General features: G+C 43.5%; 1 protein-coding gene across 3 annotated transcripts in view; it reads left to right on the top strand.

The window, feature by feature from the left end:
• The first annotated feature begins 7,733 nt into the window (after window positions 1-7,733).
• The window catches only part of GLRX3 (glutaredoxin 3), a 32,448-nt gene continuing 14,194 nt past the window's right edge, over window positions 7,734-25,987 (top strand). Inside the window, exons 1-4 of one of the 3 annotated variants that reach the window (XM_045568374.1) lie at window positions 7,734-7,867; window positions 14,143-14,251; window positions 22,848-22,922; window positions 23,681-23,882. In XM_045568374.1, the coding sequence (XP_045424330.1) occupies window positions 7,773-7,867; window positions 14,143-14,251; window positions 22,848-22,922; window positions 23,681-23,882 (481 nt within the window). In that variant the 5' untranslated portion in view covers window positions 7,734-7,772. Of the gene's footprint in view, window positions 7,868-14,142; window positions 14,252-22,847; window positions 22,923-23,060; window positions 23,883-25,987 lie in introns of those variants that run through there. The other 2 variants (XM_045568375.1, XM_045568376.1) reach the window with 2 other exon arrangements.

Here is a 25,987-nt window from a genome sequence, read left to right as displayed (position 1 = left end):
CCTTCCTTTTTATTTGTTTTGTTTTAGAGGAAGGAATTTAAAGTCAGCAATCATTTTACAGGAAAATCATCTCAGCCATTTAAATCCAAGATGGGCGTTCCAGTCTGGAGACAATATAAACTGTGAATCCCTTCAGAGTCAGAAGCAAATGCAGATTCATTCACATTGTCCAGGGTTATTTTATAGCTTCATCACCTTCCTGATATTGCCCCTGAGCTTCACTTAGAGCAGCCGCTGGCACGCTGGCATGGAGGCTCCCAGAACTGAACAAGCAGGGGCCCCAGGAATCACACACTCCTGCCAACTGGGCTCCCGGCAAGGGGAGGCGTTTGTGGTGGGCAGGCCCGGGATGGGCAACTCTAGGAGAGATGTGAAAACGTTTAGATGATTAATCAAAATCGTCAGTGTTCCTTCTTCCTGCACCAGGGGGAAACGTCACCGTTACATTTTAGAGGATGGAGAGAACCAGAAGGAAGTTACGGTTAGGCGTGGCTGCTGTTTGAGGACTCTTGGCAAGTGTAAGACTACTGTGGCCAGGTGCAGTGGCTCCCGCCTGTAATCCTAGCACTCTGAATGGCTCGCTTGAGATCAGGTGTTTGAGATCAGCTTGAGAAGCACAGCGAGACCCTGTGGTGGCGCATGCCTGCAGTCCCAGCCACTTGGGAGGCTGAGGCAGGAGGATCACTTGAGCCCAGGAGTTTGAGGTTGCAGTGAGCTGTGATGACACCACTGCACTCTAGCTCAGCAACAGAGTGAGATATTTGTCTCAAAAAAAGAAATAAAAAAGACCATTGTGGTCATTGATTTAACCAAACTTCAGCTGATTAGCTTTCTGATTAGCTTAGGTTGGGATGGCATCTGCTGGATGTTAGAGAGCCGGCCACTGACTCTGCCCTTTGGCTCCAGAACTATTAGCTGCGTGTTGCCGAGTTGTGCCATTAAGGGGTGTGTGTGTGCGTGTGCATATGTGTGTGGGTTCCCAGTGTCTCCCGGTCACTCTCCATGCTTTCCTTCCACAGGTGGCTGGTGCTGACTGTGCTCTCTGGCCACTCCACAGGTCCCCACTGTGAGGTGATGACTCTGTGCCAAAGCAGCCTGTGAAAGAATGCCAAGGTCAACGAAGAGAGAGGGCATGGCCAGGGACCCAGTACCTGGAAGGGTCCTCCTCCAGATGGGAGCTCTTGGAGCCACACAGCCAAAAATAGCCTGACTGGTTAGAACCTCTTAAGTCTCTAAGGAATTATGATTTTACACATGGTCTTGTGACACCAAGGCAAGCTCATCTGTGTCCTTACTTTCTTAGATATGAAAGAAAAATTACAAATAAAGGAAAATTGACTCAAAATGGACTTAGAGAATAAATAAATAAACACACACACACACACACACCACTTTGCATGTAAAACATTTTGACTTGAAAAGGAAAATATGGGCCTGGAGCGGTGGCTCACGCCTGTAAACCTAGCACTCTGGGAGGCTGAAGCAGGAGGATCGCTTGAGCTCAGGAGTTTGAGACCAGCGTGAGCAAGAGCAAGACCCCGTCTTCACTAGAGCAAGAGCAAGACCCCGTCTTCAATAATAATAGAAACAATTAGCCAGGCATGGTGGTGTGTGCCTGTAGTCCCAGCTACTCAGGAGGCTTGAGCCCAGGAGTTTGAGGCTGCTGTGAGCTGGGCTGATGTCACGGCACTCTAGCCTGGGCGACAGAGTGAGACTCTTTCCTACCAAAAAAAAAAAAAACCCAAAAAAACCGTGGTAATCATGTTTACTCCATGACCAAAAAATGTTATCGAATATGTATGGGGCGATCTCATCAGGAACTGGGCCTTTGGGTAAATACCGATGCACGTGGGACTATGTGAGCAAGTGACCACGTGCAGAGTGTTCCTCCTCTGCCTGCCCCACTGGGTACTGGCGTGCATTCATGTGTACAGCACAGACTTGGCACATCTTACAAATACACAGCCGATTGAAATGAAAAAGGGCAGGAGAAGGTGTTATAAGTTCGCAGGTCAGGTTTTGGACGGATCAGTAGAGCCTCCACAGGTAACAGTACCAGTTTGTGTTAAGTCTCAGTGTGGTCTTCAGGTTGAATAAAGAAACCCTTCAACAAAGGCCACTCCTTCTGCCTGGAGAGGTGGCTGATGCCACCTACAGCCTGGAAACTGGCTCTACAAGCCATATCCAACTCCCTGTCTGGTGCTAGGTGGGGAAGAGATTAGAGTTTATGTGGGGGATGGAAAATGGGTAGTTAACCCTCAAAATGAGGTTTTTTGTTTCCTCCTGATAAACTGTAAGCAATTAAAAACATGTTTAAAAATTATTTTAACTAAACAATTTTTGGAGACTGCAGCAATTGCATTAAGATTTATAAACTACATTTCTTGTAAATGCATTTCTTCTGAAGAATGCCTTTTGGGACATGATCACTTTTTTTCTGTATGGCAGCCCAACAACATTCAACCCAAGGCTAGATTAGGTTAGTGGGTACCTACTTACTCAGATAGTCTTATCTTCTCAGGGGAAACTGGATTATTGTGAAACCATCAGATAACACATACTTCTGAAAAGAAATGGAATGTATTTTTACTGGCAGAGCCAGGATGAAGTATGTCTTGAAATCTGTTTCACAAATAAACTTGCACATAAATTGTCCATTCACTGCTTGGAAATCTTTTTTCGCATTTGAGGAGCTGTCAGAGGTCCCTAATAAACAGTGAGTCTTATTTAGTTTACTGGATATGTAATTCTTCTTTTCTTTGAAAATAATTATTTTTCAAGCAAGTGCAGCAAAAATACAACCAATAAAAATGTAGCTATGACAGCATAAACAACATTTATAGCAGGCATATACATAGAGTTCTTCCAATAAAAGCCGTTGCTGGCAAGGAAGGGAACACGGAAAATTGGCTGACGTGTTCCCAGGCCAAGGTCCGACTCCCGGCCTTGAGAGGAGCCTTCACAGCCCACTCCCACCTCCGTGTCCCAGATCGGTCCCTGGTTACGGTGGCAGGAGGAGGGTCCCGGTTGCCAGGGGGGCCCTCGGGCTAAGGCGAAGGGAGGGGCTAGTTGTTCGGTGGGACCCCGTGTCCGGTTTATCTCAACCGGGTTTCGTGGAAGATGCTCCCCAAGGCCCATCCTTGGCGCCCGAGAAGCCGCGGGGCTGCGGGTGGAAAAACCCGCAGGGCTCCGGAGAGACCGTCCGCAGGCTCCGGCCCAGGCCGGCTGTCCCTCCCCGGGGGTGGGTGGCGGGGCTGCGCGTGGCTTGGGAGACTCCGTCCAGGCTTTCTGCTCTGGGCTGGGTCAAGCCGGTCCCGGCCGGTCCGGCCCCTCGCAGCCCCGCGCCCTGGGCGCCCCGCAACGCGAGCGGCCGTCGGGGTCTGCGCCCCTCGGGCGGGGTCGGGTGGGGGCTCCTCCGGGGAGCTCGTGGCGGCAGGTTTTCGGCAGACGTGCGGGTGCTCATTTATGCTTTTTACAGTAGCTGGAGAAGATGTTATCGCAGCTTGAGAACAGAAATTAAAATATGTATCCTTCAGGTGCAAATCTACTGTACTTACAGTTTTACTGTTTCTCTGCAGGGGGGCTCCATTAATCTTGTAACAGTGAAATTCCTAAGGAAATTAATTCCCTCCAGTTGGGGTTATTCTCAACTGGTCTTTGGGGGCGGAGTAATTGGAATTTAAGAGTCTCTCTTAAAAGAAAGGAAACCTTGGCCATTTTACTTGAATAACAACACCTTAAATGCCAAGCTTTACCCATTAAAAAAAAACGCCTTCTCATTCTCCCTCACCCCCAGCACTTCTTTGGGTTTCTAGCTTCTCTTGGGAGGGTTTACAAAGACCCCCGCCAGGGGATCCTCTCTCAGTTCTCATCCAAGCTGACCAGGCCGTCCTCTCCACTGCAGGTTGTCTGGGCCGCCCCCTCACCCCGGTACCGGCCTGTGCCCGCTGAGTACCTCAGGGCCACAGGCATGAGTGAGGCATCCTCAAAGTTCATGGCTAAACGATCTCCCTGCCTGTGTAGGAGCGGTAAATGTTAGTTGTCATCATCCAGCAAAATAATTACAGCTCAATCACACACACTCCTTTAAAACACAGTCAGTTCGCAGACATGAGGTGCAATTTCTTTGCTGCCAGAAGGCCCAGGAAGCATCCCCTGAATCCTCCAGGGAATGCTGCTCTCCTAGGCCCACAGCCCTGGTCCTGGGCCCTACGGCTTCAGCCCCTTCAGGCCGGAGAAGCACCAGGTAGCACCCTGGGGAAGCCCAATTGTCCCATCTTCCCAGTCTGTGACTGAGGCAGCAGCTGTGTTAGGAGAGCCCTTCCTGACCATGTAAACCCAAGTGTCACTGGGCTCCCTAGTGGAACTGCTCCCCCTGCCCCCACCAGGGACTTGGCTAAATGATGCTCATCTATGGAGTCAGCAGAACAGCAGTGCCCAGGATGAACTCACGGAGACACAGGCCAAAATCAGCCCCAACATCCTGCTTTCCTGTGTTTTTGAGCTTTTGAGCTCTAAGGGGGCTTAGGGGAAAGCCAAGTCCAGAGTGTTCTGTCATAGGCCCAATTTAATGTGGCCACTCGTTCCCTCTGGGCCCTGCACTCTCAGAGGGAAAGAGAGGACTGGACTCTGCAGAGCGTTGGTGGGAGAGAGGAGCTCCAGGCAGCGAAGGGCTGAGTCCTGGGGCTGCCCCTACCCTGCTGTGGGTCTGGGCAGTTTCCTTAGCTACAAAGTGGGGGTGGGCAGTGATGCCTCCACATCGTCAGCTCCAGGGAGCGCTAAATGATAGATACAGACCTGTGTGTGTGAGGGCTTTGAAAGGCTGAAAGCCCTGTGTACCAGTGTATACCTGTATACCCCGGAACTCCCCAAAACATAGCTGGGCTCAGCGCTGAGCCAAGTAGTCTGTTGCTGACGTCTGAGCATTTAAAGCTACGAGGTCATCTGCTGACCCTAGGCCTGTTGACATCAACAGTGACAATGCTGGGGCTCAGGAAACGATACCCCAAAATGAAGGCCTCAGAAACAGCCTCAGAAGCAAAAGTTTTTCTCTGACTTTCTCCTGCCCTCCTGTCTCTGGCCCCTCATTCTCCTGAGGCTGGACATGGAAACTAGAATCCCTCTTCCCTAAGGCGGTCATGGAAACTAGAACCCCTTTTCCTCAAAGCCACACATAAAACCTAAAAATATTACTCTAACTTTCCCCCTGCTTTTCCATGTAAAAACTGGCCATAAAGATATTATCTGACCTACCTTACTTGACTGCACGTAAGAGGACCCCATCCAGACAGGGTCATGCCCTGCACCCAGAAGGAAGGATTGCTACACAGAGGCCAAGAAGAGTCTGAATGACACACAGGTCATGCTGAGTTCCCAGTCTATTAGCATGAGATCATATCTCTTCTGTCCCATTGTGTTTCTACATGGCTGTCCATACTTTGTGGAACCTAAGGATAAAAATGGACAGTTTCCCCTGTATCTTTGGGTCTTCGTTCTGAAGGTTCCGAGTCATGTAAAACTGGGATCAAATAAATCTGCCTTTTGCCAGTGAATTTCAGCAAAAGTTCAGAGGGTATAGAGGAAGTTTTCCCTTGGCTTCTACAATAACTACAAAAAGGGAGAGGGCAGAATTGGAAATGTCATCCTGGAGTTTTCATAGCATTTTTCTGTAAGCAGGGGGTCTGCTGTGCAGCTGGTGTATCCTACTTTCAGCAAGCTCCACTTAAAGGGAAAAAAAATCAGCATTTATAGAAAAGCCCATTGGAGGGATGCTCTTTTTTTTTTATTTTTGGAAAAGAATTCACTATAGTTCCCTCCTGCATTACAATTTCATTATTTTTTAAATTACAAAAGCAGTCCATGCTCTTTGAAAACATGCAACTGATGTAAAGAAGCATATAAGTAGAAAGTGAAGAACTTTTCTTTAATTCTCCTCTGCTTTCACTCTCTGGGGGCAAGCTCTCCTAATACTTGGGGGGGCATCCTTCTGGAAACCTTTTTCTATACTACATTTCATTATATAGTTATATATTGTATTTATATATAATTCTAAGTTTAATAATGGCAATTGGAATATATAGCTCATTTTAAGACATGACTATTTTCCCCTCCTATTGCATTTTTTCCACAGTAAACTCTAAGGTTTTATTTACATTGTTTTTTTAAACTAAACTTTTTAAAAATACTGTAGATTTACATGCAGCTATAACAAATAATAGCGATCCTGTGTATACTTTCTCCCAATGGTAACATCTTGCAAAACTGTAATATGACATCACAACCAGGAATGTTGATATCATAATTGACTGATTTTTTTATTCCAGTTTCTTCAGTTTTACTTGTATGTGTGTGTTTAGTTCTATACAATTTTATCACACGTTTAGGTTTGTGTACCTACCAATACAGGCAAGATACAAAACAGTTCCTCATTGTTCTCTTGCTGCATTTTAAAGTGGAATTTACCATTTTTTGTAATGTGTATATCTCAAGGTGAGGCACATATATAACAGGGCTCTTTGATCACTAGAATAGTGCTGCCATAAATGAAAGTCACCTATGTAATTAAAAATTTCTTAGTAACCAAAGGTAAAAAGAGGTAAATTTAATTTTAATAATATATTTCACAAAACTCAATATATCCCAAATACTATCAACCTGTAAACAATATAAAAATTATTAAGGATATGTGACATTTCTTTTTTCTTGTGCAAAGTCTTTGAAATCTCATAAGCCAGATTTCTCAGCTAGTTTTCTCTGCCAGCTGCTAGCCAGGAGCACGGAATGCCTGGCTCTAATCCATGCACTGGGACAGAGACCCAGTTCTTGCCCTCCTTGAGAACACAAGACAATGTAAGACACAAGCAGTTCTAGTACATGATCTAAAGCCCAGAGAGAGCAGGAGGGTTGTCCAGGAGGAGCCCCCAGTGTCTGGGTGGGAGCGATGGCCTTCAGTGAGATGAGGACCCCAAAAGGAGAGGCGCTTTGGAGGGGTGGCCCCACGTGGCCTGGGGACATCCAACAAAAGTTAGCCCCCTCCCCAAAGCAGATGGATGCTGGGCTCTGGAGGGCAGCGGGGGTTCTGGGCCTGCTGTTGAGGTTTCCTGGAGGGTACCCAGGCAGTGTGTGGGAAGCACTGGCGGTGGGGTGCGGAGGAAATCACCGAGCCTCAACATCAGGAGGAGGAGGCCCCAGGGAGCACGAAAGCCAGGGACGGCGGTGGAGGCCAGGTGGGAGGATGCGGGGGTCCTGGCACTGGCCCCACCGGCAGACCCACCCAGGCCTTGCTGCTCCGGGGTCACGGGTGATGGGTCGGATGGGCCAGGGGTGGCCCCGCGGGAGGGGAGGGGAGGGGAGGAGGGCGCTAGACTCGCGGGGACGGGTTCAGGCCCCCCAGGAGCGAGGGGAGCGCCCGGTCAGTGTCGAGATCCCGAGGCCTCCCTGGGCATCCCCACCTGTACGTAACGTCACTGTGGCCGGATTTCAGCTTGCTCAGTGCTCAGACCCGACTTCGAGTCCACTCACGTCACACACCTACCCTCCTCGCGCTCATAGACCGGGGCCTGGCCCGGCAGCTGCAGCAGCCGCAGGAAAGGTCCACGGTCGGGAGCCGCGTGACCCACCCTACCTGCCCAGCCGCCGGCGCCGCCGCGGGGGTTTCCCGGGTTGCGCAACCCCCGCCGGGGCGGGGCTTTGCCCGCGCAGGCGCACTGCGCGCAGCGGCCGGTGCCTATCTAGCCGCCCGCGCTCGCTTGCTCCTGTCTGGCGGCGGCAGCATGGCGGCGGGGGCGGCCGAGGCGGCAGCGGCAGCGGCGGTGGTCGAGGTCGGCTCAGCCGGGCAGTTTGAGGAACTGCTGCGCCTCAAAGCCAAGTAAGCCGGCGGCGGGCGGCAGCAGTGAGGTGGCGGGGGCGGAGGCGGCCGAGAGGCCCTGCCGGCGGCGGGCGGCGGGCGGCCCATCCCGGCTCCTTGGCGCCCGGCTCGCCTCGGCCTCGGGGGACCGGGCCGGCGCCGCTCGCGGCCTCCCCGGGGCCTTCGGGGTCGGCGGGCCCGAGCCGTGGCCTCCCGAGCAACGAGCAGGGCGAGGCTCGTCCCTGGCCCGGACGGCGGCCCCAGCCCCGGGGACGCGCGACCCTGCCGACCCCTGGTCTGGGCGGCTCCGGAGCGGGGGACGCGGTGACTCAGCTCCGCGGGGGGACCCGGGCCCGCCGCGCCACCGAGCGGAGACCCGCGGCCGCGGGCTCGACCTCCAGCTGCGCCGGCAGGGAGGGGGCTGCGGGTCGGCGTTGGCGCCTTCCCCTTTAGCCTTCCTTCGCGGTGACGCCCCCGGTCTCCGGGAATAGCCAGCTGAGGCCCGGCCGGCTTAGGGAGCTCTGTCTCTCTCTCCAGATTAGCTTTTAAAGTTTGTTAACCAGCCAGCAGGTTTGCGTTTTCAAACTTAACCTGTTGCCGGAGACAAGGATTTCCTGTTTTATGAATGGGTTTCCGTGAGAGTCCGTTCTGGTTTGGTGCACGTGCTTCTCACTTTTGAGAGGACTACAAAAGGAGATCCGCAGGGATGCGCAGACGACGTTTTTGGGGGGTGTTGATAGCAGCTTTGAAGTGTGTGAATGTTTACTGGCACGAGTGCTTGCAGGTAAATACGTGCAGGCATGTGTGTGGGGCTCCGCGGCAAGACCTTCTCGAATTTTAGACCAAGGACTGAGTTCTCTCCGCTGGGTTATTGCGGTTGAGATGGAGCGTTAGTGTCAGGTTGCCTGGGGCCCAGTGCTCAACTCAGCCACTGACTAGCCACGTAACCCCTGGGCAAGTTTCATAACCCAGCCTCAGTTTCCTCGAGGGTGGAATGGATTAGTGCCTACTTCGGGGTTATTGTGAGGGTTAATGGTGCATGTAAGATGCTGCAGTGCCTGGCATGCAGGAGGCACTCAATAGATGTTGGCCCTTAGTATCCTCGGTGGGGAGCAGAGTGCGTGCGTGGAGTTCACACGCAGTAAATGCTTGTTGAGTGAAGTTTTGCTGACCGAATTAAAGGCAAGCAGTACTCCGATTTTGTAGTGGCGCGTGCCAGTGGGATGGGGAGTTGCCTTTGTTGAAAGTGGGGAGGAGTGAGAGTTCTGACTTCTGGTTAACAATGCCTTAATGGAAGTGATGAAGTTAAAGTGTTAATTAAAACAGCTCTTTTGGCATTTCAGGTTTAACTGGGAAATTGTTTTAAATAGGAGGGGGATGGTGTTTACTCATTGATGGAACCTCTGTTCTAATTCTTCCAGCACAGGCACACAGATCTTCAGGCAGCCCGATGAGGGAGGTCACCAGAGGTGGCTTCTTGAAAAGAGCAGGGCATGTGTGCACCTGTCCTAAATAAACGTTTTGAACTTACCATCATCTGAAGAGACTATTTTTTGTGTGTGATTCGCATTTTAGTTTCCATGCTTCATGTTTTAAAGAGTCCTTAAACTCTACAGTGGGTAAAAAGTTTAAATGGAAGTAACATTTGGATTTTTGCCACTGTGCGGTACTTGAAATGACCCAGAAGACGATATACCCTTTCCTTAGTGACTGGTTTAAATGGGCACATGGGCAATGACGTGTGGCATCTGGGGAAGGAGGAGTTCTCTGCTGTTTTTTTGTGAAAACAGAAGCATTTATGTTGATGTAATCATTTTAAATCTACTTTCCAAACCATTGCTTCTCCATTTTAAAATTTGGTATGAATTGAAATTTTTTCTTAAGTCATCTGATCAGATGTTAAGTTTATTGAAACCTCAGCTGGTCTATACATTGGGAATGTTAATACCCACTTGCAGAGTGATTACGAGGTTTAGTGTATGATATGTTTAATAAGTGGTAGCTGGTGTTAATCTGCAGATGAATAACTATAGTAGCAGAATACTGTATTAATAGAAAAACAACTATTTATTGAGCAGTAATTATTTTACTGATGAAGAATCAAGGTTCATTACATTGCCTGAAATCTCGTTAGTCAGTATTTGAACCTGGTTTTTCTCTACGTGTTTTCCCAAACAGTGCACCAGTTACATATAATCCAAAAGAGGATGACATTTATATTTGTTTCAGATATAGTATGTCTTTATAATATTGGGCATAATGTGCTTAATTGAAAAGTGGAAGGTAAGCATCTAAATATGAGAACATTGTGGATAATTTAAAATAACTATTAACATTAATATTATGCTTTAATGTTTTCAAAGCACTTAAATATTTTTGTTTGATCTTCCCAGCATCCCAGGGTGTTAGGTATTGCTGTTTTACAGATGTGGAAGTTGAATTACTCTTCAAAGCTATGTTAGTAATAATGGAACTGAAACTTGAATTCAGGTTCTAGTTGCATAATTTTTTCTTTTTTACATACCCGGGCTCACAGCGTTATAAAGTTTGGTGACCTATTTTAATTTTAAAAAATGTATCATATTGTGAGCATTTTCCCATGGCATTAAAATTCTTTGAAAATTTGATTTTTAATGGCTTTATAATGTGTTATGACCATTAAAAAACTATATTGTTGAACTTCAGATTTTTCTAGTTATTTATGTAAAATAATGGGAAAATATCCATACACATAGATCTTTGTCTGTTTAATTACTTCCTTAGGATAGATGTTTACATATGTGTAAGAAATTTCTGAAAGGTCGCAATTTAATATTTACCTGCAGGCTACAAAAGTGCTTCTTTCACCATCCTTTTGTATCATTGAATATGATGATTTAAAAAATCCTTTGTCAATTCGCTGAAAAGTGGCATCCCAGCCTTTTTTAAAAAATTGAGCTATTATAATAAAATGAACAAATCTTAATTGTCAGATGTGGTGAATTTTGATAATTGTATAGACACACCAGTAACCACCATTCAAAGCAAGAATATAGAATCCCAGGAAGTTCTTTATCCCCTTTCCGCTGACTGCTGATCTGTTTCTGTCACTATGGATTAGTTTTCCCTGTTCTTGGACTTTATGTAGATAGAATCATACAGTTCCTCTTTTATGTATGGCATCTTTTGCTCAGAACGTTTTGGAGAGTCATCCGTGTTGTATGTATCTGTAGTTGGTTCATTTTTATCGCTGAGTTGTGTTCCATCGTATGAATGTACAACACTTTCTCCCATCTGTGGACATTGGGTTCTTTCTAGTTTTGGGTTATTATGTATAAGGCTGCTATGAGCACTCTTCTGGCACAGGGCCTTTGTGAACCTCTGGTTTTGTTCTCCCCATCCTTAGCCCTTGGCACCTCCCCAGCCCTCTGCATCACTGAGGAGCAAGGCTAGAGTAGGCAGAGCCTCATGAGGGAGGGTTTTGAGGGGTCTGACTATTGGCCAGAACTCAGTGCCAGGGCTCCAAACGCTGCAGGGAGGCCTGGAAAATGTAGTCTAGCTGAATGCCCAGGAGGAAGAGGAAACACAACCATAGTCTCTGCCGTAGACCTGAGGCCTACCTGCTCATCCACTGAAGCTGCTGAGTTCTACAGGTTGCAGATTATAACTCATCAACGTGGGGTGAAGGGAGGGGGTCCCTATAATGTGTCCTTTCCTATCTTAGGTGAGTCTTCCTTTGAAACCTCCTGCTTTTCTTTTGTGTGCCCCTGGACAGCTCCCTCTTCTTAATTAATAAGTCCTACAGATGATCCTTGCCCTCCATTTTCTTTTGTTTCAGCAAATGACTTTGCTTCCTACCTGAGAGAAAAGAAGACTTCAAATAGCATTTCTCTGAGCCCTTCTCCTCCCCTCTCCATCAGCACTGACTCACTCACTTGTAGCCTTGCCCATTCTTAGTTCCTTTGCTTCTGGCTCACAGGAGACTGCCGGCCTTCTGCAAGGGGAGCTCTTCTCTCCTCCGGATTCCCCTTCTTCCCCTTCCGAGACCTGGCCTCCCCCTCCCCATTTGCACTGCCCCTTACAAAGTAAACAGATGAAGATTTTCTTGTATTGCCTAGTGCAGATCTCTTAGCGATCAGAGAGAAGATCTCTACATTCTCATCTTCAGTCCTGTCCTCCGGTGCTGCAGTCTGACTTGTACTTCTGCCATTGCATTGAGGTTACGCTCTACTGCTCGCTGCCTGTGCCTGCTGCTGTTGTTGATTGTCACTCCTTCCTTCTTGGCACTCCACTCTTGACTTCTGGGAGACCCTGTAACCTTCCTATACCTCTCAGGACCCCTTCTCTGCTTCACTACACGAGTTCCTTCTCCATCTGTCCAACTTGGTGTTGATGAGCCCCTGAGGCGCTGACCTCAGGTCTCCTGCGTCCCTCTGTGGCGTGGTGCGGGTGCTGTGTATTTCTTGGTTCCCAAATCCATACGTCACGTGCAGACTCTTTCTTGAGCTTGAGACATCATACTAGAGCCCATTAGACTAACTCTCTCAAGTTGGCAGCTTCTGCACTATGATTCCAGGCTAGTGCCACCATGAGCCACCAGTCTTGAAGTCACAACTTGGAGTCAGTTCTAGACTGTGCCTCTCTGTCACCAAATTCTCCCCTTTTACTTACCTCTGAGATTTTCCCAGTGCTTTCCTGACACTTTATGGTAGGCTCGCTCCTCTCTCACCTGTATTAGTTTACTGGTTTTTACATTTTGTTATTCCTTTCCTTGCCCACAGGTTAGTTGTCCTTAGTTCTTTTTTCCATGTAACTTTTTTCCCCTGATTTTCAGATTTTTTAAGAGGGAGTATTATATTTGAACAGAAGTCTATAAAACTGAAGCAGTTTTCAGTTGGATATGATAATAGACTTAAAGATATCTTTTCAAAATAATTTTGTATGAAAATAAGATAGATAATACACTGAGGTTTCTAAGACTTTAGTTAATAATGTTAATCCACTGTTCTGTCCATACTGTAAATGTTTAGCAAATCTTTTGTAGCATAATATAAAAAACGGTAAAAGTATGTCTTTGTAAACAGCAGAAGACTTCTTTTCCATCTTCTGCTGGGCCGCCTTCCCTGCCTTCTCTTTCGACATTTTACCATGATTTCTGTGGTCACGATTATGCCCCTTCATGACAATACCATGTTTAAAAAGTAAACACTGATGTTAATAGTAATAATGTATCCACAGCCATTTTTCACAATATGCCTTTAATACAGAAATGTTTCCACTTTCCTCAAGGGTCTGAAAATATAGTTGGCTTATATGACTATTAATTGAGATGGATGAATATTTAGAACCACTTCATAAGGGTTAAATCTTGACTCAAGAAATATCATTAACTTAAAAATTCATCTGCAAGAGTCTCAAGAACCTTGCGGAGTGTTCTTATATTTTAGTGTTGAATACAACAAAATTCTTACAGTACAAAACAGTTCAGGCAGTTCTTTTAAAGTTTTTTTTGGTAATAGAATTTAATCTATATCAGCATTTGTTTATTTCTAAAGTTAGTATAATTTTTTTCTCTTTTATATAATTTCAAAAATGTGCAAAATGAAACATTGTTTAGGGTTAGTTGCACTCATGGAAAACAAAAGTAAGAGAATGATGAACACAAAATTGAGGATGGTGGTTATCTCTGAAGAGGTTAGGGAAGGGGGATATCTTTGTGGTGGGCCGTACAGGGGCTTCAAAGATGGTAGAAATTTTCTATTTCTTTAGCTGGGTGATAGGTACACAAATAATTCATTTTATTGTTATTCATAGCTTGCATATGACATAAATATTCTTTTGTATGAATTAAATATTTAACAAAAATTGAGTCTGTTACTATTGCTTTGTTAATATTCTTTGATAGGCTCACATTTATCACATGGTTTCTAATGTTTAGAAAATTATCTTGAAGGTTTTAATTAGTAATAGTTTATTTTACTAAGTTTTTCCAGCCAGGAGAGGGTAGAGGTCATATATTTTATTTCTACCATTAAGGTTTTACTTTCTTTGACTAAGTATTATTGTGGCCCAAGTACCTCCAAGAATTTGCCTTATTGCGTTTATTACTATTGTGAGTGGATACTTTTCCCTGTGTTTTTGATCTGAGACATTGGCTTGCATGCTAAAACTCATTTATTTCCTCCAGCAACTGCGCCCACTTGCTTTGATTTTCCAAGTGGGCAGATATGTTAATAGCAATGTAATATTTTATTCATTTTCTATATATTATTCCAAAGTTTGTATAATTTTAAAGAATGCATTTTTTTGATTTACAGGTCCCTCCTTGTGGTCCATTTCTGGGCACCATGGGCTCCCCAGTGCACGCAGATGAACGATGTAATGGCGGAGTTGGCTAAAGAACACCCTCAGGTTTCATTTGTGAAGGTATTATATTCTCAGTGTCCTGTCTTTATGAATTTAATTCTGACTTATGGGTTAGTCTAAATTTTATTAACTAATATAAAGGAGGCGTGGTGTGGAATTCCAAATATTTATAATTGGTGTTGGGTTCTGTTAGTTTTGCAGTAGTTTATTCTTAAGACTTAAAATGATGTTGCATTTGTCAAGTGCACTTCCCTCCCCGATCCATGAGGACGTGCGTGCCAAGTGTGGAGGGTGCTGTGCAGGGTGTTGGAGAGCAGATGCGGACTAGGTGATTCACTGTGGGAAACTGTGGTTTTAAGACAACTAAAATAGAGACAAAACTTATGTCATTGAAAAGCTAGGTGTGATATAGAAAATGATCCAAGAAAGGGTATGTCAAGGTTGCTGGGGACCAGGGGACCAGGAGGAAGTTGCTATCTTGGATTGGGCGAATGCAAGCCTATGAGAGAAGCTGAAAGGCTTTCTAACCTGTTAGGGTGCAGAGGAAGAGGGAAGCCAGGCAGTCTCTTCTTCCTTGCCTCCATTTTTTGCTCCTCATTTCTGGTGTCTCTCTTGAGTGTATGAGGACTAGGAAAGTGATAGTCCTGATCATGGGTCAGCTTGCTTGGTTTAGCACATTCAAGTTGTCCTTCAGGTTTTAGTACTGGTTTAGGCAGCAGGGCGGAAATATGTGTTGAGAGTCTTAGAAATGAATTATTGGGAAGGAAAGCACACCTTGTATTTAAAACCCTGAATCTTTAGGATTTAAAAAACTATAAAAATCCGGTTTTGTTTTTTAAAACCAGAATTTTTGAGTTCAGAATACATGTTGGCCAGTATACCCGTATATGGGGTTAAAAATAACATCAACTATCTATATATGCCTCTTTTTATGTAAACTGAAAACAGAATTGACAGGCTAATTCATTTGTATAGTAGGTGGTAAAATTTTCAGACAGCTTCTATATAGATAAGTTTGCTTTCAGCAGGTATTGTACTCACATGGTTCAAAATCCAAACAGTATAGAAAGGTGTACATTGAGAAGGCTCACCCCACTCTTCCTGTCAACACTGTTGTCTCACCCCATAAGTAACCACATACATTAATTTTGTATGAATCCTTCCAGTGTTTCTTTATGCAGATAGAGCATATATGAATATAATAGTTAGCTTTTTAAAATTTAAGGACTTATTTAAAATTCCAATGAAATGTGTAATGTAACCTTAGAATGTAACCCTAAAATGTCCAGTATAAATAATAGAAGGGGACATTAAAACTGCATGTTTGGTCAGTGATAAAAGATAATGATTACAAGTGAAATGAATGATTAAACATTTCAATCGTAAGATTAATCAAGATGATGGTAATTGTTCTGAGTCTGCCTTTATGTGTATAATGTTACTGGTTTAGGTAACACATTGTTCTTAGTTGCCATCTGAATGATTTATTTAAGGTGATTATAGAATTACTTCTCACGTTGGTACCAGAGTTGGCAGTGAGCTTTAAGGTTGTTCAAGTGCTTGGGTGTCTCAGTGAGCCAGGGGTTGGAGAAGTCCTTAGCCCTGTCAGGTTGCGGGGAAGAAGGGAGGCTGACTGCGCCTGCCATTCGTGGGGATGACAAGGGAGGCTGACTGCACCTGCCATTCGTGGGGATGACACAGTGCGAGAATGGTCATTCTTCTAGGAGTCATTGCTTTCCAGAAATTCACTCTGTGGCACAGGTGTTCTTTCAGTCGACTTCATCAAGGGCAAAGGTAATTTGTGTGGATTTTGTAAGGTAGAAAATTCAGTTTACTCACTGAACAATAGTGAGCAAATGAGAAGTAAAATATTTGAGAGATCATTGGCCTTGCTCAGTAAGAGAGGCATACAGTTCATTTTAAAATAGCATTATTTTGCTATTGAGAGCTTTTGGAAATTTCTAGAGTATGGAACTAATGTTCTACTCTTTTGATTTCTTAATCTTTTTTTAATGATACAATAGTTTGGCATTTTCAACTTGTGAAATAAAGGGATTAGTGTATTTTTGTGGCTGAGATTTACAAAATCATTTAAATAAGTCATCTTAAACAAGATGTTTTTAACAGATTGTAAGGTTTTGTGACTGTCAACAATTTCTTATTTGGTAGGAGATGGTAAAATACCAACTTAGGAAAGTTAGTCACACATTTTCAGGTCAGAGTAGTTAGTTTGTACTCATTGGAATTGAATGCTGAAAGGCAAGGTTTTCACATTTTTGCATCTGAATCCCTCATTCCCTATACTGATGATGTGGTTATAAAGTGTGTTCATACTCCTTCTGAGTACTGTGTTTATGATAGTTCCGCTTACCTGAATCACTGCTATATCTGGTTGGATCCTGAGGCTCTCACTGAAAGTCTTGTAGAAACCTTATGTTTGTTCAGAATAAAATCAGACAGCTAAAGTATCTAGTGCCTTTGCTTTGCGAATTACATGGTCATTTTGTTAGTACCTTATCTCATATTTATCCTGTTTGTGTCTTTACCTAAGATAGGAATACACATTTATCATTTAATTAATTGTTTGATAGAGTCTTTCAAAATACGGTGCCTGGTAAAGAGGGTGGGAAGGAGGGATAGTCTAAGGCTCTGTGGGTAATGAAAAGGCTGGGTACCTGTCACTGGTTGTATCTGAGAGCCAAATCCAGTCCATTTTATATTAAATCTGTCCTTTTTTTCTTGTGGCTTTTTTTTTTTTTTTTTTAATTTCTGGACTTAGTCTGTGCTATTGATTGGGCTATTAGGAAATATCCTATATTTTTGTTTGTATTGTCATTTAATTCCTGTTTGGATGGCCTTTTGACTAGATGGTGAGATACTTGAGGGTAGGGGCCTTTACCTGTGGTGTCAGGTGGCTTCTGCCTCCCATGCCAGTCCCCCCATCCCCACCTGCAGCTTACTACCCTGATCCCACTAGGCTGTGGTGCTCATTTTAACACATAATGCGCTTCAGTACAAAAATTCTTAAAGTCATACCTGTCAGCCAGCTGGTGGGTGAGATTTTATACTATTGTATTTAATTTCGTACTAATCTGGTGTGTATAGTAGCTGCTGCACATGTATTTTGTGTCCATTGCAACTTAAGATATAAGGTCAAGGGTATGGAGGAGTTATATAGTTAAATTTGTATTTTTGCATCTTAAAAAATAGGAATCTTTATAGTTTGATTTATTCTTATTCTGAAATATGCAACTATCTTAAGATGGAGTTCATACTGTTTAATTTCTAAAGGTCTGTACAATCCATATAAATATAAATGTAGCTTAACACTGTTTAATTTCTGAATGTCTGTAATTACTGTATGTAAACAGGCAATGTTGGGCAGTCTCCAGAAGGATACCAACTAGCTGTATAACTAGGTGCAAACTAACTAGCTGAATTCCTGTATTTCAGTGTCTGAGAATATTGGCTAGTTTATTTGGCATCTTAGAGAACATATTCTATTTTATAGAAATTCTAAAAAATGCCTCTCGGATAATCCTAGTAGAATTATTAAATCTTAAAAATAATCTAGCTTTTATTTATGCTGTCTTGGTAATAAAAAATTACCACAGTTAACATGGTTTATTATCTGCTTCTGGGCTAAGTTTGGCAAAAGTCTTAAGAAAATCTTATCAAAATGTTAATTTAAATAACTTGAAATTATATTGTGGCTATCTGACAAAGAAGAAATTTGATTTTGAAATTCTTCTTCTTTTTTTTTTTTTTTTTACTATCGCACATCACAGAGTAGAAGGAAGTTTCTTTATGAGGTTTAACCAAATGTCCTTGAATGTCAGGCTTAAGTGTTCTCAACCTTAGATCCTCTGTGTCACTGTTGGCAAGTGGCCACTCCCATTCTTGGCTTAGTTTTAGTGAACACCTTTGATTAATATTGTGTCAAACTTTGTTTATTGAACACTAAATGCTACACATTATTCTGGGGACTGAGGTTGCAGAACACTGAGGGTCACAGACAATAAATGGGTAAACAGATACGTTACCAAGATCATTTCAGATAGTAATAAGTTCTACAAAAGAAAAAATAGGCTATGAAAGATGGGGACTGGGATGGGTGGGGGGTACTTTATTTAGCTTGTGTTGGAAGGCTGTATATAATGAGATGAAGTCTAAAAAATGGAAAGGAGCCAGCTATTGGGAGAGCTGGGAAGAGCTTTTAGGCAAAGGATCAGCAAGTTCAAAGTGTTGGAGGTGCAGGTGGGAGGCTAGTGGGGCTGGAGTGTGGTGAGAGGGAGGAGGGTGTGACGTGAGGTTGGAGTGACAGGCAAGGGTCAAGTGGCCTTGTGGACAGTGGTATTGTCCAGGCCTTATTCCAAGTGCAGGGGAAGTGACAGACCGATTCCTGTCTTGCGTCAGTACTCTGGCTGCTGGGTGGAGAATGTTTTGAAGAGGGGAGGGTGCAGAATGGAAGCAGGGCCACCAGTTAGGAGGCTTTTTCACTAGGTCAGGTAAGAGAGGAAATGATGTCATGATCTGAGTTGGCTTATATTTTGGAGGGAACCCCAGAAAACCTGTTGATGGATTGGATGTAGGGGGTGAGAGAAATGGATTAATCAAGGTTGTCTCGTTTTTGATTTGAGCAACTGGATGGAATTTGTGAGCTAGAGATGCCTTGGGGAGGAGCAGGTTTAGTGGGAGCTCCAGGTGCAAATGTTGGGTATGCAGTCTGGAGGCAACAGGAGAGGCCTGGGCCAGGAAGAACTTGGGAGTTGTTGTCATATCGGTGTCACTTCGAGCTATGGGATTGGATGAGGCTACTCCAGGAGAGCAAATGTGGATGTGCCAAGAACAACTCAGGACCAAGTCCTGGAATGTGCCTGTGTCATAGGGTGGCCAGGGGTGAAGGAAGCAGCCAGAGAGACTGAGCCTCAACAGTTAGGGGAAAAGAAAACATGGAAAGCCAAGTGTTGTGAGAGGGTGGGTTTGGCCACTGTTACTGAATGATACTGAAGGTCATAAAATGAGGAAAGCAGTAGCCATTGGACTTGCTGAAGTGGCAGCATGGTGGTGAGCCACACTGCCCCACTCCACCGCTCAACAGGTTTGGGATTCTCACGGTCCATTTGTGCTGCTATAACAGCGTGCCTTAGGTTGAGTGGTTTATGAAGAACAGAAATAGATTACTTACACTTGTAGAGGCTGGGCCATCCAAGATCAGGGCATGAGCAGATTAGTGTCTGGAGAGGGCTTGCTCTCTGCTCCCAAGACGGTGCCTTCTTGCTGTGTCCTCACATGGCAGAAGGAGTGGGAGGGCAAAAAGGGAAGAGCTAGTTCCCTCAGACTCTTTAATAATGGTGCTTACCTCTCCCAGAGGCCCCTCTTCCTTGCCGTCACCTTGGGGATTAAGTTCCAGCACATTCGAACCATAGCAGTAATCTAGGCCAAGTTACTGAACCTCTTTAAGTTCCAGTTTCTTCTGTAACATGGGTGTAATGACAGTACCTATTACTGTGAGGATTAAATGAGTTCATACACGAAGCACACTTAGAACAGTGTCTGGCCCGGGATAACTCGTAGCTGTCAGCCATTATTGTCCTGGCAGTCCCTGGTGAGCCCCCCATTGAAGCAGAATAGACAGAGGATTCCCCACCTCTGCATTCACCTGATGCCTCCCTCGCCCCTCTCGCCCCGTCTTCATAGACATGGCGTGCTGTGTGGGAAGGTTCCAGAGTTTGAGATTCTTGGAAGCAAGTGTTTTCCTCTAGAGGCATTTTTTCCTGGGTTCTGTTCTGGGTTGATTGGTTGATTTGCAGATGGCCTTGTGTAGGTTTGTCCTTAAGTCATGTATAAATCATGTATAAATCTTGTCTTTGAAATGTGATCTTTTTTTATTGTAGTAGTAGGAAAAATTAACCATAGCATAGTGAACAAAGCACAGATTTTGTAGTCAAACGAACTTGTATTTTGTTTCTCAGCTCTACCACTCACTAACGGTGTGTCTTTGGACAAGTTACCTCCTGAATTAGGGTTCTCTAGACAAACAAAACCGATAGGATAGATACAGCTGTGAGGAGGGATTTATTGTGGGAGTTGGCTCATGTGATTATGGAGGTTGAGAAGTCTCACCATCTGCTGTCCGCAAGCTGGAGAACCAGGGAAGCTGGTGGCCTAGCCGGTCCAAGTCTGGAGGCCTGAGAACCTAGGGAGTGGGCACTGGTCCAAGTCTTGGAATCCAAATGCTGGAGAACCCGGACTTCTGATGTCCAATGGCAGGAGAAGATGGGTATCTCAGCTCCAGGAGCAGGAGAGAGAGAGAGCCAACGAGCGAGGGAGCAAATACTCCTTTCCTCCGCCTTACCGTTCTGTCCAGGCCCTTGGTGAAGGGAGTGGTCCTCACGACTCGACTCAGTCAGCTGGTTCAAATGCCAGTCTCCTCCGGAAACACCATCACAGACAAGCTCAGAAATAATGCTTTACCAGCTGTCCGGAGATCCCTTAACTCAGTCAAGTTAACACCTGAAATTAACCATCATACCTCCTCTTGTCCTAAGCACTGACAACATTGAGACGGTAACGTGCTGTGTACCTTTTGTAAGTAGGGCAGGCAGTTTATGTTAAGGGCCTGTCAGGATTTATGGCACAGTAGGTTGTTCGTGAAAGATAGCTATTGTTGATCATCTTTGAGCTCTTCTGAATGCAGAGCCTTTACAATATTTGGATATTAATATTTCTGTTTTCATTGTTTCAACTGTTAGAACCAATAAAAATATTTCCAAAGAATTTAGTGCTGCAAAGGTTTTAGGACTTCAGATGCCCTTGATGTTCTGGAGAACTGTTTTGCCTTAAGTTGTACTCCCTTCCCCTGTTCTGGAGGACTTGTTTGTTAGCATTGCCGCTGTGTTAGGAACCTGTCTTCCAGGGGCTGATTGGAGGGAGGCAGTTGTGGTGATTCTCTGGCTTCATCAGGAATTGCAAGAGGTCATTTGCTTCCCAGGAGAGTTGTCAGTAACGGACCCTATTGGAAACCAGCAGGAATATGAGAAGAAATAAGATTTTAAAAGGATATAGGAATTTATTTTTATCAGGATGCTACCTGTTTTGTTCTGGTTTAAGAGTATGTTACATTATTTCTACTTAGTATTGCCCTTTTTTTTTTTGGATTTGCATTACTTTTCTGTTGGAATCTAGTCGTACTGAAGGTAGAGATTGTTACTGAGCCCAGCACAATGCCCAGTGCCTAGTGGGCGCTCAGTAGATGTTAGCCCAGAGAGAAAATGATGAGCTGGAGGGTGGTAGTGGAGGCGTGCCCTCGTCATCAGCTTTCCTGGTCATCGTCGGTCTGAGTGTGGAATTGTGTATGTGAAAGAAAATAGCACAAACGTTTCTAAAACTTAGTCTGTTCTAAAAAGCTGTCTTAGAATGCTTTATCTTCTTTTTGCCCTTTTTTCAGATTGTTGGATAGTTGATATTGATTTAAAATTTATAGAATTGTCACATAAATACATTGTAAAAACTGGAGATAATTAAAAATACTGTTGCAAAAGGGTGTTCTAAAGGAAAAGAATTAAGGTAGTAAAAGAGCATCCAAGAACAAGTGAGATGAGAGACAAGTGCCTCTGCCTCCTGCTGCATCCCCCAGCTTTGTTCCCATAGATGCTGCCTGACCAGGCAAAGCTCCAGATAAAAATAGTATTTCAAGCCCAGTGGAAATCTTTCACTCTTGGAAAAATAGTGTATATATTTTAAAAACTTTTAACAATATAATTTATCAATAAATTTTATTTCCTACAGGTATAATGTGAATACAGATTTTTATTGGTTTCAAAAAGTTTATATTAAATTGAGAGTCCTGTGAGGGAAAGATATAATATATCTTGGTTTTTCTAAAAGTCTATTGTTTATAAGGACCTACATAAATAGCTTATAGTGACTGTGCTCTAATTATTTAGAAATTGTGTTATTAAATATGTTTTAAATCCACGTAACAGGTTATCACATCCCACTGTGTTGAGGGGCCTCCAGGAAATTATCAAACACAGTGCAGTCCTCTTATTTAAAAGGCATTTACATGTATGAACAGACCAGAGGCACATAACCTAGCAAGTTATCTGCTTAGTGTCCAGCAGCCTTGCAGGAGTTAAAAGCAAAATTTATCAGACATCAATAGTTTATTGAAGAAATACTCCTTTTTGCTTCATAATTTGCAGAAGGCTGCAACTGTCAGTCATGATGTACTGCCTCTTGAAATTAGTCAATAGAGCAAACAGCAAGAATTGCTGTGGGCAGAAAATAAGCACTGTAATCATGACATAACTGGGGTCAGTGATTTATGGATTTCAATATAGTAGTAGCTGCATATGATTGAAAATTTACTAGGTCACTAGTGCACCAAAAATTTTATTCACAGCCTCCAGGCATCTTTTGAAATGTGCAACAAAATAAAAACCTCTGAACCTGTTTTGACACTGTAGACTCAGTGGATGACATGCCAGCCCAGTGAGTCTCATTTAAATGTAAATATGTCATAAACTTTTGTACCATACTCTTTAAAACGCAGCTACTCGAAGGGATAATGCCTGTGAAACTGATTTACATATTGAAGTAGTAAAAAAGGACTTTTTAATAATCAAGCTTGAATTCCTTTTTATTTTAAAAGTTGGAAGCTGAAGCTGTTCCTGAAGTATCTGAAAAATATGAAATTAGTTCTGTTCCTACCTTTCTGTTTTTCAAGGTAAGGATAAAGATGGTACAAGAAATCATCCATCTGTAGTGGGCCGTGGGACTGTCTATTTTGTTTCTTTTACCCTCTCTCCTAATCCCTGAACATTAGGCATTGGTTGTTCCTGGCTTTCCACCTTTTTTCTGATAGTCCCATTTTCTGCACTGATGCTGAAGAGGAGGACCATGCCAGTTGCTTGCCAACATCTTGGAAAAGTGGCATGGACTGCAGAGGGCCAGTAGCCAGAACTGGAGCTTCTTGATCAAAATCCAGACACATGGCTGTAGACCCCCAGTGTTTCCTGAGTTGGATCAGAAGTTGGTTGTTTAGAGCATGTGCCTGGACATAATGGAACATCTGGCTGGTTCTGGTTTGATTAATGACTCTTGGGAAGTGGGTGTAAATCTGTGCTTCAGAGCCATGGGTGTTACCATAGCTCCCCAAATACCTCACTTATGCTTAATATAGACTCATCCCAGCAAGTGTGGGGGAAATCCTTTCTGTTTTAGGTTAGACTCTGATCAGGTGTGACTTTGAGCTGTTGCAATCCTTCCCCAGTATGTTCCCAAGAAAAGAAAAAACAAATTATGTCTAAAATTGAGATGCAGTATAGGCAATTGGTAATCAATTTTTTTTTTCACTTCTCCAATAATAGTGTTAACTCCTTTAAAAATTGGCTAGAACTATGTACTTGTTATAATTTTGGAGTCTGAAATGTAGAGATGATGAAGGAATGCCATACCTATTCTAAATGACATTTTAAACTTTAGAATTCTCAGAAAATCGACCGATTAGATGGTGCACATGCCCCAGAGTTGACCAAAAAAGTTCAGCGACATGCGTCTAGCGCCTCCTTCCCACCCAGCGCTAATGAGCATCTTAAAGAAGATCTCAGCCTTCGCCTGAAGAAATTAACTCACGCTGCCCCCTGCATGCTGTTCATGAAAGGGACTCCTCAAGAACCACGATGTGGTAAGAAGCTGCTTTTAAGATAATGTGAACAAAATGGGTGCTTTACCCCAGTATAGGGTACAGTCGAGATGGGCTTGCTCTTTCCAAGCTGTATCATACATCTCATGCATGTGTTCACATACCTTCAGAAAGTCTGAAAGGTTATAGTTCCCAATCGCATTATCTAATTTGGTCTTAAGAATTAGTTTGCATCATAGACTCAGAGAATATTGGAACCAAAAGGGGTCGTAGAAATCATTTAGTTCAGATCTCATATAAAAGTTTTGTATTTTTAATGTAAGTTTAAAATGAGCCTGTTTTATACTCAGACCCAAAGATAGGAAGGTACCTTGCCTAAGGTCGCCTGGTAGCAGAGTTGGGATCAGGATCTAACTACCGTACTGCTCTCTCTGTTAATGGGTCTCTTGCCTGTTTAGTTTTACTATTAGCAGTTCTTAGCAGCCTCCTTTTCTTCACCTAGTTCTGATTCAGCAATTTTAAAATTTGCAGAATTTTCTTAGTGTTTCTGTATCCACTCTGTACTTTTGCTTCCCCTGTTGTCTGTCAGTGTCTAATGATTGTGTTATTCACCAATTGCTGTTATTTCTAATTGATAGCTGTTAGTAATTTAAAGAGTCTTAATTCTTGGTTGATGGTCACTCTTGTTTTCTGTACACATGTATGCTTAGAGTTTTGTCCTTAAGTAGGTTTTAGAGTTATTTGACCCCTCTGGTATTGGGTTTATGTTGTTTTCTTTTTACTATGCCTAGTACACCACTAGTGTGTTGCATAATTGAGCACTTAATGCCTTTTGATGATGCTGTTGAGACTCTTAAGAGTATTTGTTTCAACTGCACGGGAGGGAATTTATTAAAATAGATGGCAGTAGAATTAAGCATGCTATTGATATGATTATGGCATGTCCAGTGTGACTTTATAAAAATAGCCAAGCTTCCGGTGAGAATTTAATTCTAAATTCTTCCCTATAGGGTAATCAAATTACCTATTACGTTATGAAAAAGCCTAGTTTTAAAAATAAAGTTTCATGATGAATTTTGTTGTAAAAGACAAAGAAATGGTTTCCTTTTCTGTTAGTGCTGCCTGAAAAATTTCCTTGCCGGTGTTTACATAGGCCTGCTATTTATGTGTTGCAGAGCTAACTTAGTCTGTACTAGAGTTAACTAAAGATAGCAAAGACAGTTTCTGTGTGGTGTTAAGTTTGTGTGTTCTTTTGTTTTTAATGGGGTTGCAACTGGTTCCCATTCACCTCATATTAGGCATGAAAATCATTTCTGGTACTTTATGCGGCAGCCTAATAACAAGAACTTACCACATCAGCCAAATGGATTTTCAGTACCTTCATTCAAGTCTGAAGTGCAGTAGAACTGGCTGTGAAATGTGGGTGCACCTGTACGACAGATTATACATAGCAAAACCAACACAATAGTCTCATCTTTGGGATAGGACAGTAGCAGTCTCTCAGTCTTTTCTGGATGATAACCTAATGACATTGGCAGGTGGCAAAATTGAAGCTTGGGGAAGGGATGCACAGGCACCAGAGGAGAGGGGTCCGATGGAAGTGTGGTAGACTGTGTGTGTGCCATGCCCACGAGCTTCAGGCCCACCTCTGCTGCCCCAGTAACTGGGGACAAGTGCAGGACCCTCCTTGTGCCTTTGATTCCTCCTGGTGGTGTTGGGTGAAGCCAATCTTAGAGGGCCTTTTTAATGCAGATGTTGTATGATTATTCAAGTAAATTAGAGGTAAACTTAGAAATAATTGTTTTTCTGCTTTTTATTTCATTAAATTGGATTTTAAGATGTATTTCTAGACATTTTTATATCAACTGAGTGGCATTCAGAAGACTGTACAAATAAGTAGTGAGAATAAAAAAGCTTTAAAACATGTCAGCATTCTGCAAAACATGGTGTTATTAGACATTTAGATAGTGAAAGACAATTAGGGAATTAAAAGATGTTTAAATACATATGATTTAACAGTTTCTTTTGTTCAAGTACTGTTTTATTGATAATTTTTATAACAATATTTTCAATAGGCATTTTTGTTTCCTGGTGTTTTGGTTTCTGCTACATGTCTATCACATATAGCAAGTAGATCATTTTAAGAT

The sequence above is a fragment of the Lemur catta genome, chromosome 14 (assembly GCF_020740605.2).
Source record: "Lemur catta isolate mLemCat1 chromosome 14, mLemCat1.pri, whole genome shotgun sequence".
Classification (NCBI taxonomy): Eukaryota; Metazoa; Chordata; class Mammalia; order Primates; family Lemuridae; genus Lemur; species Lemur catta.
Note: the sequence above shows the minus strand (reverse complement) of the source record. Positions and strands in the feature narration are given on the sequence as shown.